At 33.3% G+C, this 27529-nt stretch overlaps 1 protein-coding gene across 7 annotated transcripts in view; it reads left to right on the forward strand.

Moving 5' to 3' along the window:
* The first annotated feature begins 488 nt into the window (after positions 1-488).
* Positions 489-27529, forward strand: part of LOC145268296 (uncharacterized) — a 447971-nt gene continuing 420930 nt past the window's right edge. For 4 of the 7 annotated variants that reach the window (XM_080123709.1, XM_080123711.1, XM_080123713.1 and 1 more), the window contains exon 1: positions 21768-21803. In XM_080123709.1, coding sequence (XP_079979835.1) covers positions 21783-21803 — 21 coding nt within the window. In that variant the 5' untranslated portion in view covers positions 21768-21782. Of the gene's footprint in view, positions 1117-21767; positions 21804-27529 lie in introns of those variants that run through there. The other 3 variants (XM_080123710.1, XM_080123715.1, XM_080123717.1) reach the window with 2 other exon arrangements.

Consider the following 27529-nt stretch of genomic DNA (forward strand, 5'->3'; position numbering starts at 1 on the left):
TGGCAATAAAATCGGACGGGAGGGTAATAATGCCTGAGAGAATGTCATCCTATGACTTAAAGAGCCACACTTCATTACAAGCACACAAACTAAATAATTATATTGAGGTAAATAATCGCTGTTTAACATTTTTTGCGTGTGTTATTTTTCAATAGGTCAAAGTAAAGAAGAACATGTCATACGATGTCATACATACATTAAGGTCATCTATAAGACCATTAACAACAATTATATTAAAGAAGTGCTTAATATTTTTAACTGAGGCTTTGGGTTAATCTTAGTTGGAGCCAGAACAAAAGGTGTGGGCGATAACAAGGTATGACAAGTCAGAAAGAAAATTCATTGGTGCGGTCCATTATCATTTGAAGCCGGCATGATCGATGATAATGTTGAAAATACTAAGAATTTCAACCAATGAAAACACAGCAGATTTGTCACCGCTGAGATCTTCTCACTTCCGGTTGTCAGCGCTTGAATGTTTTTACACCAGAATGAATAATAATAATAATACTAATGACAGTAATAATAAAAGCTGTCAGTACTTTTTATGTATCGTAATAAGTGTTGGAATATCAGTGTAGATAGTCATAAAAAAAGGAGCAGTTGTATTATTATTTTATTCTTATATAATAATTAATAGTAATGCATTTACTACGGTGTCTGAGTGTTGATAAGAGTTATTTTATGAACAAGGCAAATGAAAACTAAACTAAGAGATGGCGAAAAAGAGAGGTTATTTTTTATTACCAAATGGATTAGATCGAAGAAACCTATCAAAAACAACTAAGTAAGGACATTATGTGATACATAAATAAATAACCTGATATATTTATTTGTTTATGTATGTATTTATGTATATCTTAAAGAGACCGCGGTTACATTCGAGTACGCAAACATATTCGAATATATTTCACACATAACATGCGTTTTGTTATGGTGGGTGGACAATTGTAAACAAGGATGAAATATTTTTAATTGACATTTAAGTTTTGCCCCCCCCCTTTTTGGCATTGCATCGCTGAAAGAAAAAGAAAGAAAACTACATGCAAATGATAATAATGGACAAATTTATTTAAGAAGTGACAGTTAAAAGAAAGCATCGCCATGTCTGCTGAGGTAGGTTTTTGTTTTTATTTATTTATTTATTTTTTTTTAAAGATAATTGAATACTGACATTGTTCTTTTTGCTTGTCAATGTTTTAAGTTGTTTAGTTTTTACGGTATCGCGTGGTCATTGAATTATCAATTTAACTAAATTATTACTAACAAATAAACAAAAGGGCACCCCCCCTCAACTAATTGTTAATATTGCTTTTAACTTTTAATCTTTTCTATTTAAAAACTGACAACACTTTAACTCTTTAAATTTCATAAGGGCTTCTTGTCTGATAATTTAAATACTTCAAAATCTGTTTCAAATTTAGGAGGGTCACGAAGTAATTCATTCATTTTTTTTTTTTTTTAAATTTTTTTTTCTTCTTCCAGCTGTTAACAAAGAATTAGAATGTGTCATTAGCAACCGAAACGAATTTCTGTAATAATTTACTATTTTTTTTTTTTTTTTTTAATCAATGTTTGGTACTTGTGCAGAATACGAACTGTTGAAATAATAACATTATTATTTAGACATCCATTTGTAACATGGGACGGGGAAGTTTTTTTTTTTTTTTTTTTTCCAACTATTCAGTACTTTCACCTAATAATTTAATAATAAACAAAAGATACCATGAAAATTGAATTTAACCCAAGAATCGTATCTAAAACATTAAGGTCCATATTATTTTGCATGAATACGGGATTTCTTTTAAAAAGTTTTAGTGCATTCATTACAATGCAGTATTGTTTTTTTTTAAATTTTATTTCAATAAATTATAAATTAACAGCTAATAAGTCAAATAGTAATAAATGTGTAATCATCAAAGTTACGTTGACACGAGAAACGGGCAGACGCACGAAGAGTGGGTATACAATTTTGCATTACTAGAAGTTCTAACATCGTTAATTAATTACCATTTTAAAAAAAAATTTTTTAACGTGTTTCAAAATATTTAAATATATATATTTTTTTTACCTGGTTTCCACTTTAAAACAGTTTCCTTTTAAAAAGACGACTATAAATAGGGTTTCAGATATGCTGAAAATGAATATCGCTTTTAAATTTTCTGCAAATAAGTAATTTTCTGGATATTAAGCAATATCATTTTTTTTTGTTATTGCTGGTGACCATCTTGGTATTCGCGAGCACGCTTGTAGTTTCTCGGAGTTGTGTTTACGCATACGAGCGCGCTCGCTCGCGCGTACCAAAATGACCACTAGCTATAATATAAAAAATGACATTGCTTAATATCTGGAAAACTACTTATTCGCAGAAAATTTAAATGCGATATTCGTTTTCAGCATACCCGGAAACCTACAATGGTCGTCTTGGTATTTTTTTTTACGCTGCCCCGGCCCAGCAGTGCACCAGCATAATATAAACACCCTCCAACCTCCCCATGTTAAGAACGGCTTTCGAGGTTGGGGGGTGTTTACTGTTTATTCCGAAAGCCGTTCTTAACATGGGCCGGTTGGGGGGTTTATAATACGCTGGGGCAGGGGCACGTCGTAAAAATTTACCGTCGTCTTTTTAAAGGGAAATATTAAAGTGGAAACCAGGTAAAAATTTACCAAATAAATAAATAAAATCATCCGAATAAAACAGTTGCTAATAATCTAATTAATTTTTCTCTTAACCTCTTGTATCGTTCGCTTTTTCTTCATGTACTAATCGCGATAAGATTATCATGTGACTGGAAGGGTGATTCACCATAAAAGGAAAACTTTCTTTAATTTATGTGTTCTACATTTAAATATATATTTATATGCATAGTTATTTCTAAATATTTGATTATTCTACTTATCTGTCTCCACTTCTAATTTCAAACAAATAAAAAACAAACAAACATGTCAGTTGACAACACGACGTCATTAAATGTCATTAATACACTCTGTTTATTTGGTTGCTTCTAAATGTAAATTAGTACTACATTTTGCGAAATAAAAGATATGGAAAATATGGATTTTTTTTTTATGTCTAAAACGAGAGACAAAGAAGGTGGGACTGGGACACTGGGACACTTAACGCCCCTTTTCAGACGACAAAAAAAAAAGACTTCTTACTTTTTGTGATTTGTTGTGTTTATATATATATATATATATATATATATATATATATATATAAATAAATTTTATTAAAAACACTAATAATATCGTATTTTGGATACTTCTACCAAATTTGGACTGAGTTTTTTTTTTTTTTTTTTTTTTAACATGAATTGATCCTTAAACTAACCTGAGTTTTAGGTTTAGTTCGGCAAAAGGTTCGTTTGGTTCGATTCAAATTCTATCGAAACACCTGTATTTTTAACAAAAACTGACATGTTCCTATTTATGTGCGTCCTCACAAAGACACAGTTAGACACTTAGGTAGATAAAAAAAAAACACAACAATAAAAATAGCCTCCGTCTACGAGGATTTCGCTTTAGGAAAGAGAAAGTGCAGTATCAGAATATTGATCACAACATTTGGATTTTCTTTTTGATTGATAATTTTAATTTTTCTCATCTTGATTTCACAACGTTTTGGCCAACGACCCCCCCCCCCGACCATCCTCGGGTGCATCTTTTCGAACTTGGACGGAATAAAACGGGGGCAAAAGAAATATTGACTGTGTAACCTTAATGAGACGAATAAATAAATTAAATAATAAAAAAAAAAATTGTGTATAGGCGATAAAAACATTTTCATGTTTTTTTTTTTTTTTAATGTATTATTAAATGAGAAATCATTACGAGTTAAAATCTAGTTAGTATTGCGCATGTATGTAATCATAAGAAAAACATTTGAAATCTGTACATAAATTTTACACATTTACCAGTTTACTTTAGACTTCTTCTTTTCAATGGTACAAACATTAGGACAATCTTAACTTATATCAAAGTTACATCGTGTTAAATATAGGGGGCTGATTCTGTGGTGTGCTTTTGGAGGTATCTATCTATGCTACAAGAATCGTGATTTTCATAAAGTGAGGTTTTACGGTTTTTTTGTATCGCTCAAGACGAAAAGTATTAAAACGTCTTTTCTCCTATTATTACGTAACGATACAATATTGACTTTTAAACTCCAAGACGTGCTACTAAATTTATTCGACTTTTTGAAGGGACTCTTTAGACCGTCTAGCTTTACCATTAGTAGAAAGTGCACTGATAATACTAGTACACTTACAGGCAATATAAGGTTCCAGATTAAAAATAATCATACCAGAATTTTCCACATGGATTCCTTAACTCGCTAAGAGCGTTGGTTACATGTTTACTAGAGAGCTCCATAATTGGTTATAAATTAATCCTAGGTGACAGTCTACTGGGGATTTAGTGTTCAATTGGATCTTAGGTTTACTTTCGACAACCTCGTAACTCTTGCTTTCCTTATTTTGCTCTTTGGTCCTCACACTCCATAAGTGATGTTTCTGAAAAAGAGGGAAGAATTGCTGTTTTCTGGGTCAAAATTTATTCCATCTAACACTTATCGTTAGCAAGTTTTTCCCCTTGAAGTATTTTTTTTTTAATTTTTTTTATTTTTTACATTAAGTAAATTTAAGTAGATTCATGCCTTGTCTGGGGCGATTTCCAGGAACAAAAAAGAAACGATATGATCCTAAGAATAACAAACATTAACATGACTAAGAAGTTCTTGAAGAACGCATCGTGCAAAATCGTGCATGCAGGTTTGAAGTCCAAAATTCTGTAGAGGTTTCCAAGTTCTACAGAAACAAAAGATCACAAATTATACTTGAATATATATTCTCAACTTTGAAAATATGCAACTAAAGAAGGTTGGAGGACACATCGGTCGAAAAACAAAACCTGAATATAAAAAAACAAGAATGAGAATAGTAGTTTAGTTTTTGAATAAGTCGAGGCGAATCATATACAAGACAATAAAACAAAACAAAAAAACAAATATAACGACGGTTATATTTATTCTGTGGGTTTCTACTAGTATTTTTAATTTTCGATTATTAAGTGATTATCGAGACTCCGCAGATGATTGTCAAATGTCAACAATATTTTCTTGTTTTAATTTAAGACTCGACAGTACTTGTTTCAAAATAAATAAACGATTTAAAATAAGTTAAAACAAAACTTTATCCATGTAGGTAGAATGGCAACTTATCTTGCCTTTGATAACATGTATTTGTTCCTATTCACTTTGCCTTCCCACGAGGGCAGAGTTAGAAACCAAGGTTGTTTTTTAACGTGGAGAAAGGAACAAAAATTTAAAATCGTCTCGGTCGTGAAAGATTTCTCCTTCACTAAATGAGAATAAAAAAAATTGAAGTGTAGTCTCAAAACAGACACTTTGATCTTGGCCCGAAGAACAAGAAATCTTTTTTGCTCTCTTGTTTTGTTTTGTTTTGTCTTCTGCAAAATGGCCACAATAATAAATAAAAATGCAAATTACAGTTAGTCGTTCAATATGTATTTTTTAAATTTAAAATTTCGGTTCAATTGTGTTATAGAGGTCGTTAGAATATTTCACCGATTTAGTTTGATGTTCGCTCAAATTCTGGATTACTACATCGATTTCACATCGATTCTTGGTTTGAAATTGTATGCATTTTAAGCGTCCTAAATTCTCTTTTCAAAAGACGTCATTTCGATACAATTATTCACTTTGTAATTTTATAAAATAATTTAATATGCTGTGATTAAATATCCATAACTATTTACTTTAAAACCGACGATTCTGTTTAAGAGAATATGATTTTTATTTTTTCTTAGCATTAATTTTATTTTACCAAATATAAAATTTTGATCTTCCTTCTCTGTATTTGTGACATAGGAGTTTTTTTTTTAATATAAAAGCTAGTCAAACAAAAATATCAATTTCTTTAAAAAAGAAATCATATTAAATTAAATCCTTATGAAAATATTTACCTTTTGTTACATTCTAATTTAAAAACTACAAATTGAATAGGTAGTTGCACCGTATACTAGTTGAATGGAGTTTTCTTAAAAAGAGAATTTCTAAGGTTGAAAAACGCACACAAGTCAGAAATAGTGAAAATGGTATTTTTTTTTATGAAATAAAATTATAATTCACTTTTTTTCACTAACATTTTTATTATGATAATATATTAAAATATTGGGTACTTGTACAGTTTAATCAAGATTTTCAAAAACGAAAATATCGAAAAAAGGTTATATTGTACGTATCCGTTTTGGACTGAAGATCTCCGAAAAAAAGATTTATTTAATTTGATCAAGTAGTTTTTATTTTACAGCAGAAAAACACGTTTTTATGAGAGCGTGTTAAGACAGCCATTATGAAATTTGTTGAACACACCATGGGGAGATAACCCCAGGCAACAAACAAAAATCACATACACAAAAAAAAAACAAACACCCAAAACAAGACAAAAATAACCCCTAAGAACTCTTATTGATATATATGTGTGCGTGTGTCTGTGTAATAGATTTTGATGATTGAAAACATTTCAAATCAAGTTCCAAATAAAAATTATACACCCAAGATATTACAGCTGTTTCAAGGTAGTGTTTATTTAGATCACACAAACCATAATACCTTTGTGTATGTTCTTTATTTGGAATTCGATTTGAAATGTATTGAATCACACACACACACACACACACACACACACACACACACACACACACACACACACACACACACGTGTGTGTGTGTGTATATCGTTATTTCCTAGATATTAATCTAAGGAAACTCCAGTGTGTAAAATAGTGCTTAATAAAATGTAGAGCTATCTTATAGTATAAATTCCTTTATTTATACAAACGTTATTGACTACATATGTGCATACAAGTTTCAGTTGCGATCTTGTTCGAAATTCAGCTTCATCGGGCCATCATATCAACTTAACTGGTCGTTAAGGGATCAAAAGGAATTTATACCACCCATCCACACACACACACACACACACGATTTTTTGAGTTATTTAATTACAGATTTTCTAAATGATCCACAATGAGTGTTTATAAATTGTGTGTGCATATATATATATATATATATATATATATATATATATGAGCAAATAGTTAATAAAACATGTTAAAAAACACTTTGAAAAAGAGTTAAAAACATATTTAATTTGAAAAGGATCCACTTAATAAGTGGATAGTCCTTAATCCATGGAGTTTCGAAGAAATACTTTCCTTCTCATCAGAGGGATCGGATTTTGCATACAAAAGTATTTGATGAAACTGCAAGTAAGTTGATAACAAAAAGTGAAGCAGAGGGAATATGGTGAAGAAAAAGGTGATTACACGTGAATGGATAGTTCGGTGAAAGGTAAATTATCCAATGATATTTTATAATGATTCATATTTATTTCTAAATAAGTTAGTGGTGTGGAATATTAAGGCGTTTGATTTGCATGTTAAATAAAAAGGTGACGATTATAGAAATAGCATAAGAGTTTAAAATGTTTCACGTTTGTCTTTCATGCATTTTATCTAGAATCACCAATAAAGTAAACATGAGAATTGTCAAATAGTTTTCTCACCTTTTTTATTTTATTACTATCAAGGTTGAAGCACTAGTCAAGTGTCATTGTCTGTAAAAAAAAAAACAATAAATAAACAACTTATTTTTAGTATGTAAATTAACCTTGCTTTAAATAGCAGAACAGTAGCACTTATCTTAATGTACGATTGCTAAGCTTGGTTAGTTCACTTAAACATATGGTAATGTCTCGCCATTTTTGAGGAGAGAATTAATATTTTGGATTGATCTAGGGAAATTTAACAACAGAAAAATCGGCAATGACTAATTTTCCTACTTTGCCAAAATTGCCCATTATTTTCCTTGCCTAATTTTCCTTGCCTAATTTTGGATTATTCAGACTACTATTTTCATATTGCTTGTTATAGTCGTTACGATTTGGCCAATGTAACATCCGACCTTTTTTAAGTACATCTTGGTCGAACTTAATAGCCGAACTTTGTAACCGATACGGAATTTTGAACTAAACGATTTTTATCATTAGCATTTAACCAAGAAAGATAGATTGTTCTCATTACCTGCTATATTTACTTATTATCACCCGTAGTAAGGATCGAACCATCAACCTCCAGAAGATTGTCATTTAGGACTGATTGGTAGTCAACGCTTTTAGCCATGATGCCATTTGTTCAAATAGATACTTTTAGAATAAATTGTGGAATAGATTTGTATACACTGAACCTTCCAATGCTTTCAAGTTCACCCTTTAGACTAAGATTGCAGTGTGACAGGATGTGCTTAAGTGTGCCATGCTGCTCATATTTGCACCTACTAACTACCTAACAAGGTTTACTGGTGGCATCATAGGTTGACCTGATCAAGAAACTGGTTCTTGCTGGCTCCCACTTCCCCACATCTATGTTAGTTTTCTTTCAACTACTGCTTCTTGCCATGCCAAATATTGACCTTGCTGCGCACAACCCACAAGATGCAATCGACCATTCTCCTGTTCCTGATTTCTCACTTCCTTCACTATTGCATCCCTTTTATCTTTGGCTGAACTAATGACAAATGGTTTACAGTAGTTGCGCTCAAGACCTGTTCGTTCTGCTTGTGTAGATCCCAGGATGTCTCTATGTCTAAGGATTGCCTCTGCTTCATCCGCTGCATCTTCTGCCTTCCATCTGCATTAAGTTTTCACAAGTGGTAAATCATCTCTGATCTTAGGATCTTTTGAATACCATAACATCATGACTGTCCTCACCTTTCCAGCTTTGTACTCGTCAATAAGTGATGTTATGGGCAACTCTAGGGAGATTCCTTTACCATACAATGCTGAATTGTCAATGCATTTTGGCAGTTCCAACGACCTTCTTGTGTGTGCTCTGCACTTCTTTTCAATTATTTCCACTCTAGATTCTGTAACCTCATAAATCATTAGTGGCCAAAGCAGTCTAGGATAGAGACCAAATTTCAGGTACCATAGCTTGAATTTTCCCAACAACTTGGATCATTCGATGCTCAGAAGTCCTTCCACTGCATCTTTGTAAATCTGTGCTCCATGACTCCTATCTTATAGGTTACTTTGATGTAACCACCCAAGACTTTTTTATTGGTTCCTCCCTAACAGTTGGGATGGGATCCCCAGTGATTGTAAACCTGACTTCTTTCTAGATATCGTTTCTGAAGGTGCAGTTGCAAGATTTTTTGGCTTTCAACTTCATCCGTAACCATTGAATAATACTGTCAAGATTTTGAGCACCTGTTTTGAGGCTTCTTCTGATTTTGAAACCACCATATCATCCATAAATGCCTGTAGTGGAGTTTCTAATCTAGCACCACTAATCTCTGTTTACTTGAGTACCATTTCCATAACTAATACAAATAAAACCATTGATAGTGTACATCCTGCTGCAATGCCTACTTTCAGTCGTTGCCACTCAATTGTGAACTTATTTGTTAATTTCATTACAAAGTTGTCATAGTAATCCATCATCAATTTTTGAATCACCTCAGGGATCCAAAAATGTTCCATAGCTAGTTTCAGCAATTTGTGCAGCACTGATCCATAGGCATTTGCCAAATCTAGCCAGATGATTGACAGGTTCTCCTTGCTATTCTTTGCTTGTTGTATAGCATTCCAAATCGAATATGCATGTTCAACACATCCCGGCATACCTAGCACTCCTGCTTTCTGAACAAGCTCTTCAATATACCCGTTCCTCTGCATTAGTCCATTACTTGACCTGTAAGTATGCCAAAAAATATTTTGCCATCAATGTTCAGAAGTGATATTGGTCTGAACTCTCCAATGCCTTTGGATTCAGCCTCCTTTGGCTGATATATTCCTTGTGAGAGGTACCAATGCTCTGCCACTTTCTTCTTCTTCCACATTTGTTTATAAAAGATGAAAAACTGCTATTGAAGGCTAGGGCATCACTTGTAAAGCTTATAGCTGATGCCATCATTTCCAGGAGAATTCTTACTTCTTGCCTTTTTAACGAACCCGTCCACCTCTTTCTTCATATCACTCTGATCAAATAGGACGCTTGCTCGAGTTGGTTTCCTTAGCCCTTCTAATGGAGACATCTCCTGCTCTCTCTTTAGATCATTGCAAGTTTTAACCAGATGGTCTTCCAGTTCTTCCTTAGAGCATTCAAGTGTACCAGACTTTCCTTCCACAAAGAAACTTTTGACAAACTTAAATGGGCCTTCTAAGAATTTCTCTCGTTTTCCTCACTTCCTTTCTGCGTTTAAATCTCCTTTTTCCTTAAAACTTCAATGTTTCCCTTTCAATTTTTCGTAGATGACTTTCAACCCTCCGTTTTCTCCTTCATCTGCTTCTACCCATCTCCTCCTCAGTTCTTTCTTCTCTTCTCTCAATTTTTGAATGGCACAATCTCTTCTGGATAGTCCACCTTTCACTCCATTGTTTTCCCTTCGTTTTCTTCTATCAATTGCTTTTTCCAGTCCAAATCTCTTTTGCTTCAAAATCTCTGACATCCTTTTCAATTTCCATTCTGTGCCTCCTCTTAATTTTGCAACAGTTTCTGACATAGCATTGTCAAACTGTCCATATTTAGATTTCTCACCCAGCTTCAGCCAGTTTTTTTTTGGCTTTCATGCTTCTAGTTTTGATGCCTTGTCTTTCTCAACAATGGTATGACTCATACTTCGGTTTGGCTCCTGATGTGTATGACCACACTTCTTTTCATCAGGTGACCTGAACTGTTGAGAAACCTTCTGGCACTTCTTTGCTTGGTGGATCTTCATATTTCTTTCACTAGCGAAGGTTTTGTTGCAACAATTAAATTGTTCAGCGTTTTCATGTTCCGTTTCATTGTCTGTTTTGAATTCAGAGTCCAATTGCCAGGGTTCTGGACTGGTCAGTGTCTCAGCCTTCATGCTAACCTGATTCTGCGTGATCCTTATTTGGTCGTTTATTCCCCCTCACTTTCACCAATGACCACAGGGGCATTCTTATTTGTTATTTCAGTAGCGAGTGTTGCCAAACTGGGGTTCTAGCCCAATTGGTCTTCTGATATTTTGTTATATTGTCCAGTATCTTTCTGCTTTGTCTGCAGGACTATTCCCTATCATCATTATTCAAGATTTATATAAACACTGAACCTTCCAGTTCTCTTAAGTCCACAACTCAATAGTTTGAACCAGTGTGTCTGAGATCATCAGAGGAGGATCACCGCATGCTGTTTTGGTCTCTCTCCTCCTTACAGTATATAGTGGTAGTGAGTCCACTCCTCTCAGTCCTCTCTTCATAGGTGCAAATTTGAGTTTTACTGCCTGCAGTACCGCAACTTGCCTATTGTCGTCTTTTAGACTTCCTTCTAGCTAGGTGTTATCATTCCCTCATTAGCCATATAGTGACACCTTTTCTGCTGTTCTTTGCAAATCTTTTTTTAATCTCATTATGAGAGAAGCCTAGTTCCTGCTTGAAAAGCTGTAGAAACGTTCGATCAACATATCCTCTCGCTTCAACCCCCGTGACTGAAACTTAATTTCTACCATTGTTCTTCACATCTCTCAATGAAGCTCTCATCTCCTTTTCCCTGCAGCATCAAAATTTGACTCCCAAGATACTGTTAGCTCTAGTAGGTGGACCACCTTTTTTTTCTCGTTCCATATTACAATGTCAGGTTTTTGCAGTGTCACTACAATGGGAAAAACAAGAAATTCATTAAGATCCGAAGCAATTTCCCACTTGCCACTCTATCTTTTATGAACTTGTTTCACTCAATCTTCTCGCGATCTTTTTGACTTTTCTCTTGTTTTTTCAAAATTTCACTTCTTTCAATAATTCATTCTGTGGTAGCTTTCCGTCATTGATCTCATCCGGTTTCTTTTTCAATGCATCACTGATCACTCTGAAAACCTGGTTGTGTCTCCGTGTAACCCTACCACCCTTTAGATGCAATGTGACGGGATACGCTTGAGCGTGCCATGCTGCCCACATTTGCACCTACTGTCATCTGTCACCGACCACCTAATGAGGTAAAAAAAATGGAACAAAAAATATTTTAGCTTAAACTTTCTTTCCGAATATATAATTTTCTTTTCAGTTGAACTTTTTTTGTATTATGTATGAGGATCTTCACCCCGCTCCTCAAAATGATTCTAGGTTCTTTAAGGGATTATGTGGTATGTGTATACCCTGAAAAGTTGGATGCGAAACAAAAAGAAATAAACCCAAATATTTTAAGGAGTTTTGCAAATAAATATAATATAAAATAATCAACCGCTTTCCAACCATGACCAAACTAGCATTTGAACATGTAATCGTTGTAATTAAAGCTTAGATTTGACCATGCGTTTGTTTGAGGGGGAGTGTTGCTACCCAGACTTAGGATTAAGAAAAAGTTTTTGTTTTCTGGGGGCGGGGGGATCCACCCGAACTTAAAGTTAGTGGTGGGGGTTACTAACTTTTCAGCATGAGAAAAAAAAAAAACACTTCCCAAAAGGAAACTCACACAATCTTTATCCTTAAAAAAACAAACAAACAAACAAAAGAACTTCTAGTGCCCTTAAAACGCAATACAGTGGTCTGGAAATGGGTGATAATTTTATGTTAAATTTACATGTGAAACTGATCCCTACATTAAATTCTAAAGTATTTATTTATTTATTTTTTTTTTTTTTTGCAAAATGCTTATTTCTGTTGGAGAGGTCGTTATCAACAAATTTATTTTCCGTTTATGTATTTTGTATCCTAGATTCTGATGAACTACTTGTGAGGTTTTCATTTACATTCTTCTTATGTGATTTCCCACTATTTATTCACCTGTGTCATTTTTATGTGAATTGGATTTTTTTCTGTTTTTGTTTCTTCCCTGCTCTCCCTTCTGCATTTAAAAAGTATGTTGATCTTAAATATGAGTTTGATCACATCTTTGAAAATATTCTGCAAGGAGGTTAATTTAAAAATATTCTAAAACTGGCGCTTCTATATTATACAAACGAAAAAAATATTGAATTTCAAGTGAAACAGATGGTACATACATAATTGCCAGGTCTCAAATAGTAACACATCCAAAAATTATGAAAAATGATAAGGTAAAAAATAATTATTAATGAAAAATAAATTTGTGAAAGCAATCGATATCACTATATTACATCTATCTATATATATATATAAAAGTGAAAATGTCTGTGTGTCTGTCTGTGTACATTTCCCTACCAAATAACTTAGTCAATTTTCAGTCTACAGACTCGAAATTTGACATATGGAGTATTGAGATTTGGGAAAATTTTTTTCATTGGGTTTCAGCCAGAAATTTTGCTGGTAAGGGGTCAAAGTTCAACGACTTAACCTTTGAGAACTTTACCAAACTCCTCTGCCAGTTTGAGGTTTAAAGACTTGAAATTTTAGATATAGGTTGCTTGGACATTGATCTAACTTTAAAATTTAATTTGAGCCCAAAACAAGAAATGCTAAGGGGTCATAATTGGGGTCAAAGTTAAAATAAATTTACCTCTGCAGTCTCTAGGAATTACTCAGCCAATTTTTGGGCTAAACGTTTGAAATTTTACATAAAGTGTATTCAGGCAAGCTTTTTAATCGGTTTCTGGACGAAAAATTGGCTGCCAATAGGTGTAAGTTCAAAAGATTTTGCCTTTGTGGTCTCTAGCAAACTATTCAGCCAAATTTGGGTCTAAACATTTGAAATTTACATAAAAGGTATTCAGACATGCAGCAATCTTTTTAATCAGTTTTTAGGCGAAAATTTGGTTGGCAAGAGGTCAAAGTTGAAAGAGTTGACCTTGGCAGACTCTACCAAATTCATCCGCCAATTTTGGGTCTAAACACTTGAAATTTTAGATGTAGGTTACTTTGACATCGGTAAAACATTTTTATTTGATTTGAATCCAAAACAATAAATGTTAAGGGGTCAAAATTGGGGTCAAAGTTAAAAAATTTTTTACCTCTGCTGTCTCTACCAACTTTTCTCTATGGTAGTTAAGAAAGCCTATTTATATAGAAAGACATTACAGTATATATTCACACTTTTTAATATATAAATATACACATAAAATTATGAGCAGTACATAGGGCCCGAGTAAAGCCGGGCGGAACTGCTAGTCTACTAAAAAGAGAAGTTGACAGGGGAGATAATTAAGTTGCTTACATCATGTAACGAATGTAATTCAAAGTGTCGGACAAAATTTATTCCCCCTATAAATTTTATCGAAAGTGGTTTATCATAAATAATTATTTTTCTACCCCATCGTTTTCTGTAATAGTTGGATATGTTACTATTTGTGACATGACAATTACGTCAGTACCATTTGTTTTACTTGAAATTCAATAATTTTTCGTTTGTATAATATAGAAGCACCAGAAAACCAAATAATATTTCTGAAATATTTAAATGATTAAATTTTTATTTATTTATTTATTTATTTTTTTTTTGAGACTTTCAGTGTAATACACCTATTTTCAAAGCAAACTTGTTTTTGTATTTTTTTTTCTAATGTTATTAACCCTAAGAGGTCAGCCCCTCGTGGATAGAGAAAGGTATATGTTCGGTGGTGTTGACAGTTGTAAGTCTTGCCTGTTTATTATCTAGTATGCTCCGTGCACATTTGATGGCCTTATAAAGAATGTTAGGTTATTTTGACTGAGAGCGTTTGAAAATAAATAAATAAATAAATAAAATAATGGCCAAAATCACCTGGTAAATCAAAATTGCAAAATATGAAACGTCGTGCATATGAAACGAAACACGCGTTCCAGCTATTGAAAGAGAATCGTCCATTTAACTGGAATTTGAATAAAAATAAAATCTTAAATTCTATATATATAAAAGGCAAAATGGACGTGCAAGTTTTTGTATGTCCAAGAAAGGTTTTTTTCATCGGGCTTCTCAGGGAAGGGGGGAGTTTATTATGTCTTAGAACTGTTTTTATACCCCCTAGATAATAATATCTATTATTTACGGATGCGTGTCGCGTCTAGATTTATTTACGTCAACTTTTACACAATTCTTGCTATTTCAGCCCCTCTTGTGTTGATTTGGCTTTTTTGTATAAAAGCGAAACTGATGTGAAACTAAGGTACAATTCTCGGCCTACAGGCAGGGAGCTTCCAGAAAGCAATGGACATTTGATCAATGTCAGTGAAAACCATCATATCAGACAATTGCTTTCATTTGAACACACTCCCCTAATAAAGGGAGAGGTGGTTTTCCCCAACACATTGGGGAAACAAAACCAGACAAAGTTGGGTAAAAAAACAAACCCAAAAGAACTATCCCACAGTTAAAATTAAGTGCGGAATTTAATTTCCTTTGACCTAATTAAATTCGCCATACACCTGCCAGTTTATAAACGTTAAATTGATATTGTTTCCTTTCGTGGACGAGCAGTGTTATCAAGTTTTTCACCTCAACTTTCCAGGTTCGATCCTACCTACCTACCAAAACTTTTTTATTTTTTCCCCCGATTTATTAAACAAGTTTTTTTTTTTTTACTTTTTCTTTTTATATCATGTTCGCTGTTTTTTTTTTTTTGTTTTTTTTTCCCCCCGATTTTTTAAAAGAAGTTTAACATAGGGGTTGCTTCATTTACAGAATATTTTAATGAAATGTAAATTTCTAAAAGAAAAAAAAATTAAATTCACTTATCGCATTGTTCTATTAAACCTTTTATTGCTTAAATAATTTGACTTTGCTTGTTTTATTTAAAAAAAAATATAAAGGTTGACAAGACATTTTTCATTTACTAATGAAATTTTTCATTCATTTAACAATGGAAGAGAGTCAGTAAAAAAAAAAAAAAAAACTTGCCTTGCAGCCCCTAAATTTCACAACAGTGCAAACATAACTAATCATGGGCCTCGAAGTTTCGAAACAGACGGACAGCGCCTATGTATGTGATGGAATAAGAAAACTCATTAAGATAAATAAAGATTACCTTTAAAGTTATTAATAAAATTCTTGTATACCATATTAAATATGTTATGAAAAGTTCTATGACGTTTTTATCATAAATTTTTGAGAGCATTAATCTCACTTCAAACAAACAGTTCAACTTGAGAATTGTAATGAAAGAATCATAAATCTAAAGTATTTTTTAACGATGCAATTCCGATTCTGATTCCTCCAAAATACACGATTCTTACGATTAATGATTAATCGTCCCACCACTAATAATAACAAAATAATTTGCAAAGTTCAAGCCAAATAAAAAATATCCATCCCAAAAAATAAAACAATCCAAACAAGCTCAAATAAAAAAAAGCCATAATAAATAAGAAAAACTGTGTGCTCCCTAAGTAGAACTGCGTACAACATTGGAGCTGATGCGTATTTCGCTAGAAGGGTAGCACTCCTGTACTTCTGCCATTATTTTTATTCAGATTCCAGTTAAATGAACGATTCTCTTTCAATAGCCGGAATGCGTGTTTCGTTTCATATTTTATAATTTTGATTTACCAGCTGATTTCAACCATTATTTTTATTTCTATATTTTTTTCGAACGCTCTCGGTTAAAAGAGCTGAATGTTAAAACAAATGGGATTTATGCGTACCCAGTGAATAACATCACAAAATAATCACACACACACACACACACACACACACACACACACACACACACACACACACACACACACACACACACGCACACTTCAAAATGAGGAACCTTGAAGAGTGGGACCAACATCAGCGTGCAAAGTATTTTCTGGGGGAACTCTCCCAGGAATACATAAACAAAGAAGGTTCCTTGGACTGGCTCAAGAGGGGAGCCCCCCACCACAATCAGGAAAGGGTCATAATGGCTGCTCAAGACTAGAGATTGATGACCAATGCATTCAAGAAGATGGCAAGGATCAGTAATGACAACAAATGTAGATTCTACCACACGGAATTGAAAAGTGTGAGTCATCTAGTATCAAGTTTGCAAGGTTCTTTTGGGAGACGGCTACTACACGAGACATGGAGTATGTAAGTACCTCTACTGGACCATCAGTAAAATATTAAACATCCAATGTAGCAACAAATCCTGGGAACATCAACCTGAAAGACAATTGGAAATGACTTATATACCATACATTACAACCATGTAATCCCTATAGCCACCTACCTTGAAAATGCTGCTGTAAAACCTGACATAGTTATATGGAATAAGTCAGAGAGAGTTGCAACCTTGATTGAAGTGAGTGTTCCTAATGATGGAGATCTGAACAGAGCTGAAAGGGAGAAACAGACCAAATATTAAGATCTCATGTATGATATTAAAAGAAACTGGAATCTTAGGGAAATATCAATCATACCAGTAATTTTCGAATAAGTTCAAATAAAAACTGTTTGAATAAAACTTCTATATTTATATTTGCATTAACAAAAAAAAAAGTACATTCTATACAGTTGTGGTCATCCATAACTAAAAATTTGTCTGATGTTACTTCCGCCAAATAGTTTTGTAAACACAGGGATGCGGAAGGTGAATGTAACCCTTTTTAGGTGTTCTACCCCCCTATATATCATGTTATGAAAACTAAACAAAATAAATGTAGGTCGATAAAATAATTTCTACATTTTTTAAAGCTGAAAAGATCAAATAATTAAAAAATAGTTATATAAAATCCCGTTATTTATTTCACTTACCATAAAATTGGACATAAAATCAATATTATTATGTTTAAAAAAAAAAATAAGCGCTTTTTCTTGATAATTTTTTTTTCTCTGTAATATAATTACTTGAATTACAACAAAACAGAATTCTAAAAAATAATTATTTTTAAAAAGCTTTAAATGATATTAAATTCAAATAGTATACAATATGAAGTTTAAACAAAAAAATTTAGAACAGGTTTCCAATAATAATAAAAAAAAATATATTCATATGATAGAATATATGATTCTTGAGATAATAAAAATTACAAATCCAAAATCGGCCTCAAAAGATCCGTTTCGATTTTATTATTTAAATTGATAGAGGGTAATCTGTATTTTTTTTGCGCCTTTTTTCAAAAAAGTATCGAGGCCTGCAAACAACATTATCTTTAGATACATCAGTGTCAACAAAAGATGTTAAAAATAAATTTATTTTACTATCTCTCGTCTGTGTAGTTCGTTAATAAAAATCTATTTGGTAAGTTTTCTATTGCTATTTATCTATAGCAAAAAGAAAAACGTTACTTCCATTAACAATCATAACACCAATGCCCATCTATAGAAATTGACACAACACACACGAAATGATGATGTTGCTGTTAATGTGTACAATGCTGACATTTTACACACCACTGGAGAGACCTAAAGAACTAACCTATGTTTTAATTACTGACAGACATTTTTTCTTTTTTTCCATACCAGAACTATTTAAAAAATTATTTAATGTTAATTTTGTGAAATTTGTTAGTTATTATAACATTAAATATCAAATCTAACAAAATAATTGGAATTGACATGGCAGTAATATTTAATACTGTTTTAACAAAATTTAAATGTCAAAACAAAGGATGGGGGGAAAGGTGAAAAGTAAAAAAAGAATGCAAACCATTGTTCGACATTAATTTCTTTTTGTTAGTGTTACGCAACAACACATTTTTTTTATTGTTGTACTTCTTGGCCTTCGAGATCATAGTGTAATATCTGTTCTGATGCTACACTTCACCTTTTCTGTCCTCCCTCGGTCTGTGGAGGAGAAATCCTTCATGACCGAGACAATTTTTGTTCCTATCCAGAGTGCCCCTTTTGGAACTGTATTTTCCCCACATTAAAACTGACCTTGTGTCTAACTCTGCTCTCATTTGGGAGGCAAGTAACTAGGAACATTGTTTGGTGCTTCTATACTATAAAACGAAATTTCGGAAATCGTAATACTAAATTTCACATAGAAACTATGGTATCCTCGTATTCTTCGTATTTTATTAAAAAAAATTAGGAAAATCGGTAAGGTAGAACTATAGGTACGTGCAAAATGAATGCCGATGCTCAAAATGTATGAACATTTTGACCCTACTTAAAAATTCATCAAAAATAAGGAAATTAACCAATTTTAATGAAATTTTCAGTATTTATCAAATAATGATTACGGAATATAATGAACCCATTATTTTTATTCAAATCTTACTGGAAATGTATTATTTATATTGCTTAAACAAAAAGTACCTTTTAATAAAGTTATGGTTTTCGGTAGTAAAAAAAAAATATGAATTTATGAAAATAAAGCATCGTAAATTATAACAATTAAAGAAAAGTCTTCAATTTTTACAGGAACATTACGAAAAATGCCCCTAAAGTCCGTATTAATGAATTTGATATAACTCGAAGAAAAATTAATTTCTCGGACTACCGATATTATCATTGAATTAAACATTGTTTATTTAATATTTTCACACACAAAAAAATTGATTCATTAGATCAAAACATTAAAAAAGAAATTGCGGCATTTTTTTTTTTATCAAAAAAATATAAATGCCATGTTAAAGTTTTTCAAAAATAGTCATTAGCCTTTAATAAAGCAAGGATGAAACTTTTAAAGCTGCGGCGACTTTTAAAAAATGTTTTTATATTTTTTTTTTATTTTAACAAAGCTTATAATATTAACAACACCAACATCAGTTGCCACAGTTTTTGTTTTTTTTGTTTGTTTTTTTCTTTTTTCATTTCATGAAAATATCGTTGGTTCGTTGTTTTTCTCTGATGGCATTGTTATCAACTTTTTTACATTAAAAAAAATCGTCGCAACTTTTTTTATTTAAAAAAATTTTTTTTTTTAATGTTTTGATTTGATAACAAATATCGTTGCATCCGAGCGTCCTATATTGAGATGAAAAAAAAAAAAAAAAAAAAAAGAACGAATTTCTTAGGAAAAGAGAGTTATCTCCCTCTGCGCAGTGCACGATTGTAAAATAGCGTCGGTAATTTTCCATTTCTATTTAAACAATATGGCTTCAATTTTTCACCTGCTAACACGATTAAAGATTAAAAAAAAAATAATTCAGTAATATTCAGGCAATTTCGACTGCATAATTTGGAAGCTAACATTGTAATTTATTAGAATTGACAAAAAAATTAGTAGAAATTTTTTTTTTTTAATCTGAAAACTTCATTTATCAACTACAAAATTTCGTTTTGATAGTGTAGAAGAAAGAAGCGCACATTGTTTTGATACAACTGTGTGACCACTTCAAGTGTGCCTGTAGATGTCTTTGTCGTTCCTTCGTGATGTTGGCATTATATCAGTATTATCATCGTTGTCATCAATAATAATAATAATAATAATAATAATAATAATAATAATAATAATTTTTAATTCATTATTAATCGTTTATTGGCGATTTAACAAGAAAACAAATGCACCCACCCCTAAAAAAATAGACAAGTAATTTTACTGAAAGCCATCAAGTACTTTTTTCTGTTTAATTCTGTTGAAATTCTTTTCTTTTTTCTTTTTTTTTTTTTTCTTTTTTTTAAAGAAAAAAGGGTTCTTGGCATTCGGGATCAAAGTGTAGTATTTGAACTGATGCTCTGTTAGTGGAGGAGAACTCCTTTATGGCTGATACATTTTTTTATTATTTTTGTTGCTAACCAGAGTACTCATTTTGGGGGAGCTGCCGTGCCCCCCCTCCTACCATTAAAAACCGACCTTGTGTCTAACTTGCCCTCTTGGGGAAACAAGTAAACAAAACAAAAATTGTTTTCTTTTTGTGCAATCATTTATATCACTTAAATTAAACTTAAAACGTTGTTTATGACGGTTTGGTGAAAAGAGGGGCAGTCTACTGATGGCGGCCAACTATTATGAATTCGGAATAGTCGCCACTAATTAATCATCTTTGTTGTACCCCCCCCCCTCGAAAGAAAATGTCATTAGTAAATTAAAACGAACATAATGCATTTTGGTTTATTTGCAAACAAGTCAGCCATTTTAATTTTCTGTTAATAGTTGGCGGGAGGGGCATTGTGATCGTTTGAATTTGAAAGAAATTTTGAAGTATTTAAATTATCAAATAGAAAGTCAATTTTGAAGTATTTAAATTATCAAATAGACAGTCATTAAAACTTTCTTTAAAAACTTTGAACCTTCATTTTATTAAAAGATTGAAAGGTTTAGAAACTTAAACCGAAATCATTTATCGTGAAAAAAAATATAGTTTTTTTTTTTTTTTTTTTTTAAATTCAGTTTTAATGACCAAGGATAATTTGTTAAAACAAAAGGAGTGTTTGAAGCGTTAGTCTCGGAATGGTTACCAATTTTAATCGACTAGTTGTTTTTTTTTTTTGTTTTTTTTTCTCGCAACGGTGACATGACACCGTACCAATTTGTGCAAATATTAATTTCCTATCTGATTATTTGCTGGAATTTTTTTTTTTATGTTTCAAATAGTAATTTATTTTCTAATTTTTCTTTTCCTGTTTGCTTGGAGATTTTTTCCGTGAAGAGAGAGAGGAGACGTTGCCACAGAGACTTAATGGTAGAGTTAAGAAGTGTGCTTTACTTTTAAGAAATATGAAATTGAAATATATTACAAATTAAACATCGTCATAATGATGTACGGAATATGTAAACGAAGATATCTTTTATGACATCAGAGGAATTCAAAACTAAGTAATATTTGCAAAACATATTCGCCAAAAATCTGATAGCAAACGAATATTTTCACAAATTTGAACGGTGAATAAATTTTCCCTTACTGTGAAAAGCAACTAATCGATAAAATTTGGCTGTCATTTTGGGAGCTAACCGCTTCAATATACCATAGAATAACAATATAGAAAAAAGTGATAGAAAAATGAAAGTAAAACAACTCCAGGTAGGTACAGTTCTAGCAATATTTAAAAAAAAAAAAAAAGAAAAAAGTTAAATAAATTTAAAAAAAAAATCTTAAGAAAATTAACTGTTATGGTATTACTGGACGAATATTTAATATAATCAGATATTTCTTAGACAATAGAACAATCCAAATTGTTCTTGATCACATAAAAACAACAAAACAAAACAAAAAAAAACCCCACCCCATCAAAGAAGGTAGGTTCCCGCTACCATGCTAGAAAACTTCTTACACCTGCCAGTATTCTATCTCTTCTATTATATAAAAGGAACTTTGTAAATTCGTTCCCTATAGATTCAAAAATGGCTGGGCCAAGTTTTATGAATTTCACACAAAGAAACTTCATGTGTCTGGCAGTGTTCTTGGATAGGTTTTGTATCAGAAAGTCTTCGATAAATATCGATAATCAATATAATCTGATGGTCTATTTGAACTGAAGTTAATAACTTACACAGCCTAACATCACAAGTGCATTTATTACCACGCAATCTGAAAGTCTCGACCTACTACAGTAGGTTCTTAGATATGACAGAGGCGCATTCGAAGTGAATGTTTCTGTTTAGGGCACAATTTGAGTATGATATTTAATTTTAGCATTTTAAACTTTAATTCAAGCCATTATATATAAAAATAATAAGTAAGGCACCTCCCGGTGCACCGTGATGGGTCCCCTACTAGAGCAGGCAATCAATTGACTTGATTGAAAAATGTCCGATTTCACCAATTTTGATGAGAGTAAAAATATGGGAATGTGAAACATTTGTTGACCATAATTCTAATTGGGCAACGTCGGATCACTATGCTAGTATCTCAATAAAGCCACCAGTACTGTTGCCACAACTATTACTATACACTGGTGCATCAACTAGTATCCACAAACTTCGGGGAGAAAGAAAGTCTATAAAAAGAACAATCATGTAAGAGACGTCACCACTGTAACGTGAAGTCAGATTGGCTGTATAGATAACGGTTGCATTGCCTCCAGATTGGCTGTATAGGTAACGGTTGCATTGCCTCCAGATTGGCTGTATAGGTAACGGTTGCATTGCCTCCAGATTGGCTGTATAGGTAACGGTTGCATTGCCTCCAGATTGGCTGTATAGGTAACGGTTGCATTGCCTCCAGATTGGCTGTATAGGTAACGGTTGCATTGCCTCCAGATTGGCTGTATAGGTAACGGTTGCATTGCCTCCAGATTGGCTGTACACATAACGGTTGCATTGCCTCCAGATTGGCTGTACACATAACGGTTGCATTGCTTCCAGATTGGCTGTACACATAACGGTTGCATTGCCTCCAGATTGGCTGTACACATAACGGTTGCATTGCCTCCAGATTGGCTGTACACATAACGGTTGCATTGCCTCCAGATTGGCTGTACACATAACGGTTGCATTGCCTACACAGACTTCATGTACAATGATTATAATGTGTGCACTTCAAATTTATATAATGACTACATTAAGTACATCACATAGTAAAAATATTGATACCCCCCCCCCCTAAATCCTATTGACTGTATACATAGAAATTGTAGTTCCTATGCATTGACAACATACTTAAGCATTGCGTAACATCTGGGTAGAAGCTGCTCAGTGCATCGTATTTAGCCCTAATAGACTTTAAAACCGCCTTTGAAACCTAGTAGATGATGCCCTTTTTTCTTCCCTGCAACATCTTTCTCACAGAAGAGACGTTGCGAGCCTGTCTCTTTTTTATTGTTATTTTCATGGCAAGTACTCGACTGAACTCCAATCTTGCCAAACTTTTACAAAAAACACTCGCACTCGACTAGTTACAACCTTTGTGTATACACTGGTAGTGTAAGGAATTTGTAAAAGTTGTACATTTCCCTGCCAATCTTGGCTTTGAAACTTTACGGTTAACCACAAAAAATAAGTATTATTACATTGAGATATGAACATGTTTCTAAGCAAATTACTTGTTCCACAATTTTACTTCTCCGTCTAAGTCTTAATAGATTACTTATCTTTAGTCATGCATTTTATTTTAGTTCCTAATTATCCGTTCTTAACTCATCTTTTTTTTTTAATTTTTTTTTTTATCTAATTATCTGTGATAATTAAGATTTTAATGCGATTGTGTTTTGTACATAGGTATTTATCTAGCACTCCACTCGCTTAGATGTGACACAGTTTGACATGATTAGGGTTTCATTTTACTTGAGTTGAAGTTCTCAAAAATAAAGGGCCCCCTTCCTAGGGGCTCATCCTTGATCTCTATATGAGATGCATAAATATTCAAATATTCCAGTAAACCTTTTACGTCTCAAATGTTGTGTTAGTAAAGAAGTTAATAATATTACTTTTCCTTTCGCCAGTTAACCAGTTAAATATATTATACTTTTGTTGTCTCATGGTCTTACTAGATTCCAGGACTAGTATTTATCTAGTCTGGTGAAGTACCCAGCTTAGTGCTGTTATGATAGGCAACATCACTTGGAGAAGGTGCACCATTCCTTGTAAAAGCCAGTATTGGTTAGCCATACCGAAGATATCTTATTTGGGCAGCAAATACTATGTGATTTTAAATATTTAGTCAGGGATTACTTGTAGGTAAAAGTATTCTCATGCTAGGTAGTCCTGACAAACAAGTATATAGAGAGACTTTAGACACTCAAGGACAGTATTTAGTAGGCATTCAAGTTCTCTCTTCTAGTAGGTATCATAGAATAGATAACAAATTAGCCTGACAGTGGTCTTGTTGCCGTTGTATTGTTCTGTTAACTCCTAGGTGGTCTACCCTGCCAAGTTTTACTTTCTCACGGAGAAGGGAGTTTGGTTTACTGCTAATCATCTGAGACACCCTTACTAGGGAATGCTGATAGAGCCTGCTCAGGTATGTTTTGTAGGTGAGAGTGGACTTATCCAAGTGTGCTAGCTTTTCAAAACCACACCTGACCTTGTGTCTAACCTCTTGTCTAGGATGTAAATAATATCAGAACAGAATCATTAGAATTTGATTATTAGTGGGTACGGCTCAATAAGAACTTGTTTATATTGGATTTGAAGGTGGCCATGTTGTATTCAACTGGGAAGAAGGCCAACGGAACAGTGTTCCACAGGCGGGCAGTTCTAGGAAAGTTTTGTTCTGCGTTTAGATTTAGGCACATAGAGAGTGGGGGGAAATCATATATAGTGGTTGTAGTTTGTTGAGTGCGAGTGTTTTTTGCAAAAGTTTGGCAAAGGGGGGGCCATACATTGGAGTTCAGTCGAGCACTTTCCATGAAAATAACAATAGAAAAGAGACAGGTTCGCAACGTCTCTTCTGTGGGGAAAGAGGTTGCAGGGAAGAGAAAAAGGGCATTACCTACTAAGTTTTGAAGGCGGTTTTGAACTCTATCAGGGCTAAATAGGATGCTCTGAGCAGCTCCTGCCCAGATGTGGCAACATTACTCCATTTTAGGGCATACCTGGTTCTTATACAGATAGAGGATTGCATCGGTAGTGAGATACCTACTGGAGCAGTAGAGTGATAAAACCATTTTTCCAGCAACATTGGCAACAGATTTGATGTACGTGTTCCATTTCACACTAGGAGATAAAGTCAGTTCCAGAAGCTTGTCACGGAGCTTCTTCAAGATGAGAGCTATTCATTTCAATTGGGGCACGATGGGGGTCAGACCAACTATGATGAAAGGAGAGAAGCTTGGTTTTCGATGCAAAAAATTGAAAAATCAGTTGTAAAAGTGATATTTTCCTGAAGGTTCAATTCTCAGTGTGGGCAATCATAAAATATAATTGCGAATTACTTAGGACCTCTATTCAGTCAAGGCTAATGGAACAAGAGCATGCTACCCCGCCCCCATGAAGTAAATAAAGAGTTCTGCTCGAAATTCTATCTAAATTCCCAAATTTGACAGAAACATTCCAGAGTTTGACAAGATACACCTGAAAAAAGTCAGGTTACATTGACCAAAACGTAAAAAGATGAGAACAGTAGTCCGAAGATTCCAAATAATATGAATAACCAATCCTCATCTAAAAAAAAAGTGATGAACGTTCTTTGTTCATGTTTGAAATTCTGTGTGAATAAATAAAACTTGAGGCTGGTAATTCTATCCCTGAGTCACTCACTTTTAGGTGTCATTTTTAGGTCCATATTGATACGTTCTTTTACTTCCAGGTATCAAATATCTTTTGAGAAGGATTAATACCCATAGCAATTAGAGTATATCTGTTAGGCTTGCATAAATGCCGGCATATAATTTTTTTTTTTTTTTATTTATTTAATTTTATTTTCTCCAAAACAGTTATATTGCCACTGAGACATTATAGAGGGTTACTCTGATTAAGTGCCGTACTAAGTGACGAGTTGTGCTACAATATGTTTGCTCACATTACATTCAAATTCCTGTATGTTGGTGCAGTTTGGGGAGCAGGGAATTCCAAAGGTAAGCAGATCAAGGATATAAGCTATAAAATAAAGTTGTTTTTTTTTTTACCCAGCATTTAGGATTGAAGAGGTGGGATTTTTCTGCTAGCCATTTTGGTTGATGCTATTTACATCGAGAGGGTACAAATGCAATCAGTTTATTGAAGCACATTACTTGGAAGTATTTGTAAGACAAGCTCAGGGATGCAACATTGCAGTGATGGGACAAGAGCTGGAGGTTGGCAGACAGTGTGTGGAATGCAGCAGACTGGAGATTTTTTTTATCTTTTCTTTTTGCACCTGTCCAAGAGGGGAGGGGGAAGATTCTTTTGTTAAAACTAAAAATACTTTTTTTCATTTTGTCTTTTGCATACCCTCCCTGCCCCATCATTAAGGGACTATGCATGTCCTTTGTTTCTCTTTCTCTATTTTTGAGTGTGATACTAGCCTGGGTGCTTGGCGTTCCCAAGTGTTTGGAGGTGTGTGTTGAACAAAAAATTTTAAAAAAAAAAGTGGTAGTAGGCAGGCAGGCAGGCAGGCTCGAATTCATACCACGAAGGAGGAAAAGACTGTGAAAACAAAAACATGACGTCTTTGCCATTGAGTTGATTGCCAAACCAGAAGTGGCGAAGGTTTAGATTAAGGCTAGTTAATCAAAAAGAGGGGATGACTTTTGAAAATATTGGCGAAAAAAAAAAAAACGACCCCTCCCTGTAGAAAAGATCCCAGTTGAGGGTGAAGGAATTAATGTTTTTAGTCAATTTTTTTATATTTGTTGTCCGAAGGGTCAGTCTTTAAAACGATACCGGTCTCGTGAAAACCTGTCGCTGTTGTCGAAAGTTTTAGGCATACATACAAACATACATACATACATTTAAACAGACTGGTGAGATTTATATTATAGATTATTCTCGGAATATTTTTCTCTTTGACATAGCAATGGAAGTTTTTGGTGGAAATACAAACGCGCACAAACACATTTTTGCTTTTATATATTAAACTAGCGGGGGTACCCAGCATTGCCTGGGTGTTTGTAGGTATGTATGTTGAGATGGGCATAGATCAAAACAAAATCTTGTTTAAATATTAAAAAAACAAACAAAAACAACAAAAAAAAAAACAGCAAAAAAAATTTTGGGAGGGAGGTAGGCTCGAACCCGAAGCCTTGAGATTAATAGTCTGATAACATAGCATGACACCACAAAGGCAGGGACCTTAGAAGAGTAAAAAATAAGCATTTAAAAACCCAAGTGGTTTTCTAGGTCAAATGTCACGCCATAGCAGTAGCAGAGAAAACGAATTCACAGCGCGAA

Source organism: Euprymna scolopes, chromosome 43 (assembly GCF_053919585.1).
Source record: "Euprymna scolopes isolate OS-2025 chromosome 43, ASM5391958v1, whole genome shotgun sequence".
Lineage (NCBI taxonomy): Eukaryota > Metazoa > Mollusca > Cephalopoda > Sepiida > Sepiolidae > Euprymna > Euprymna scolopes.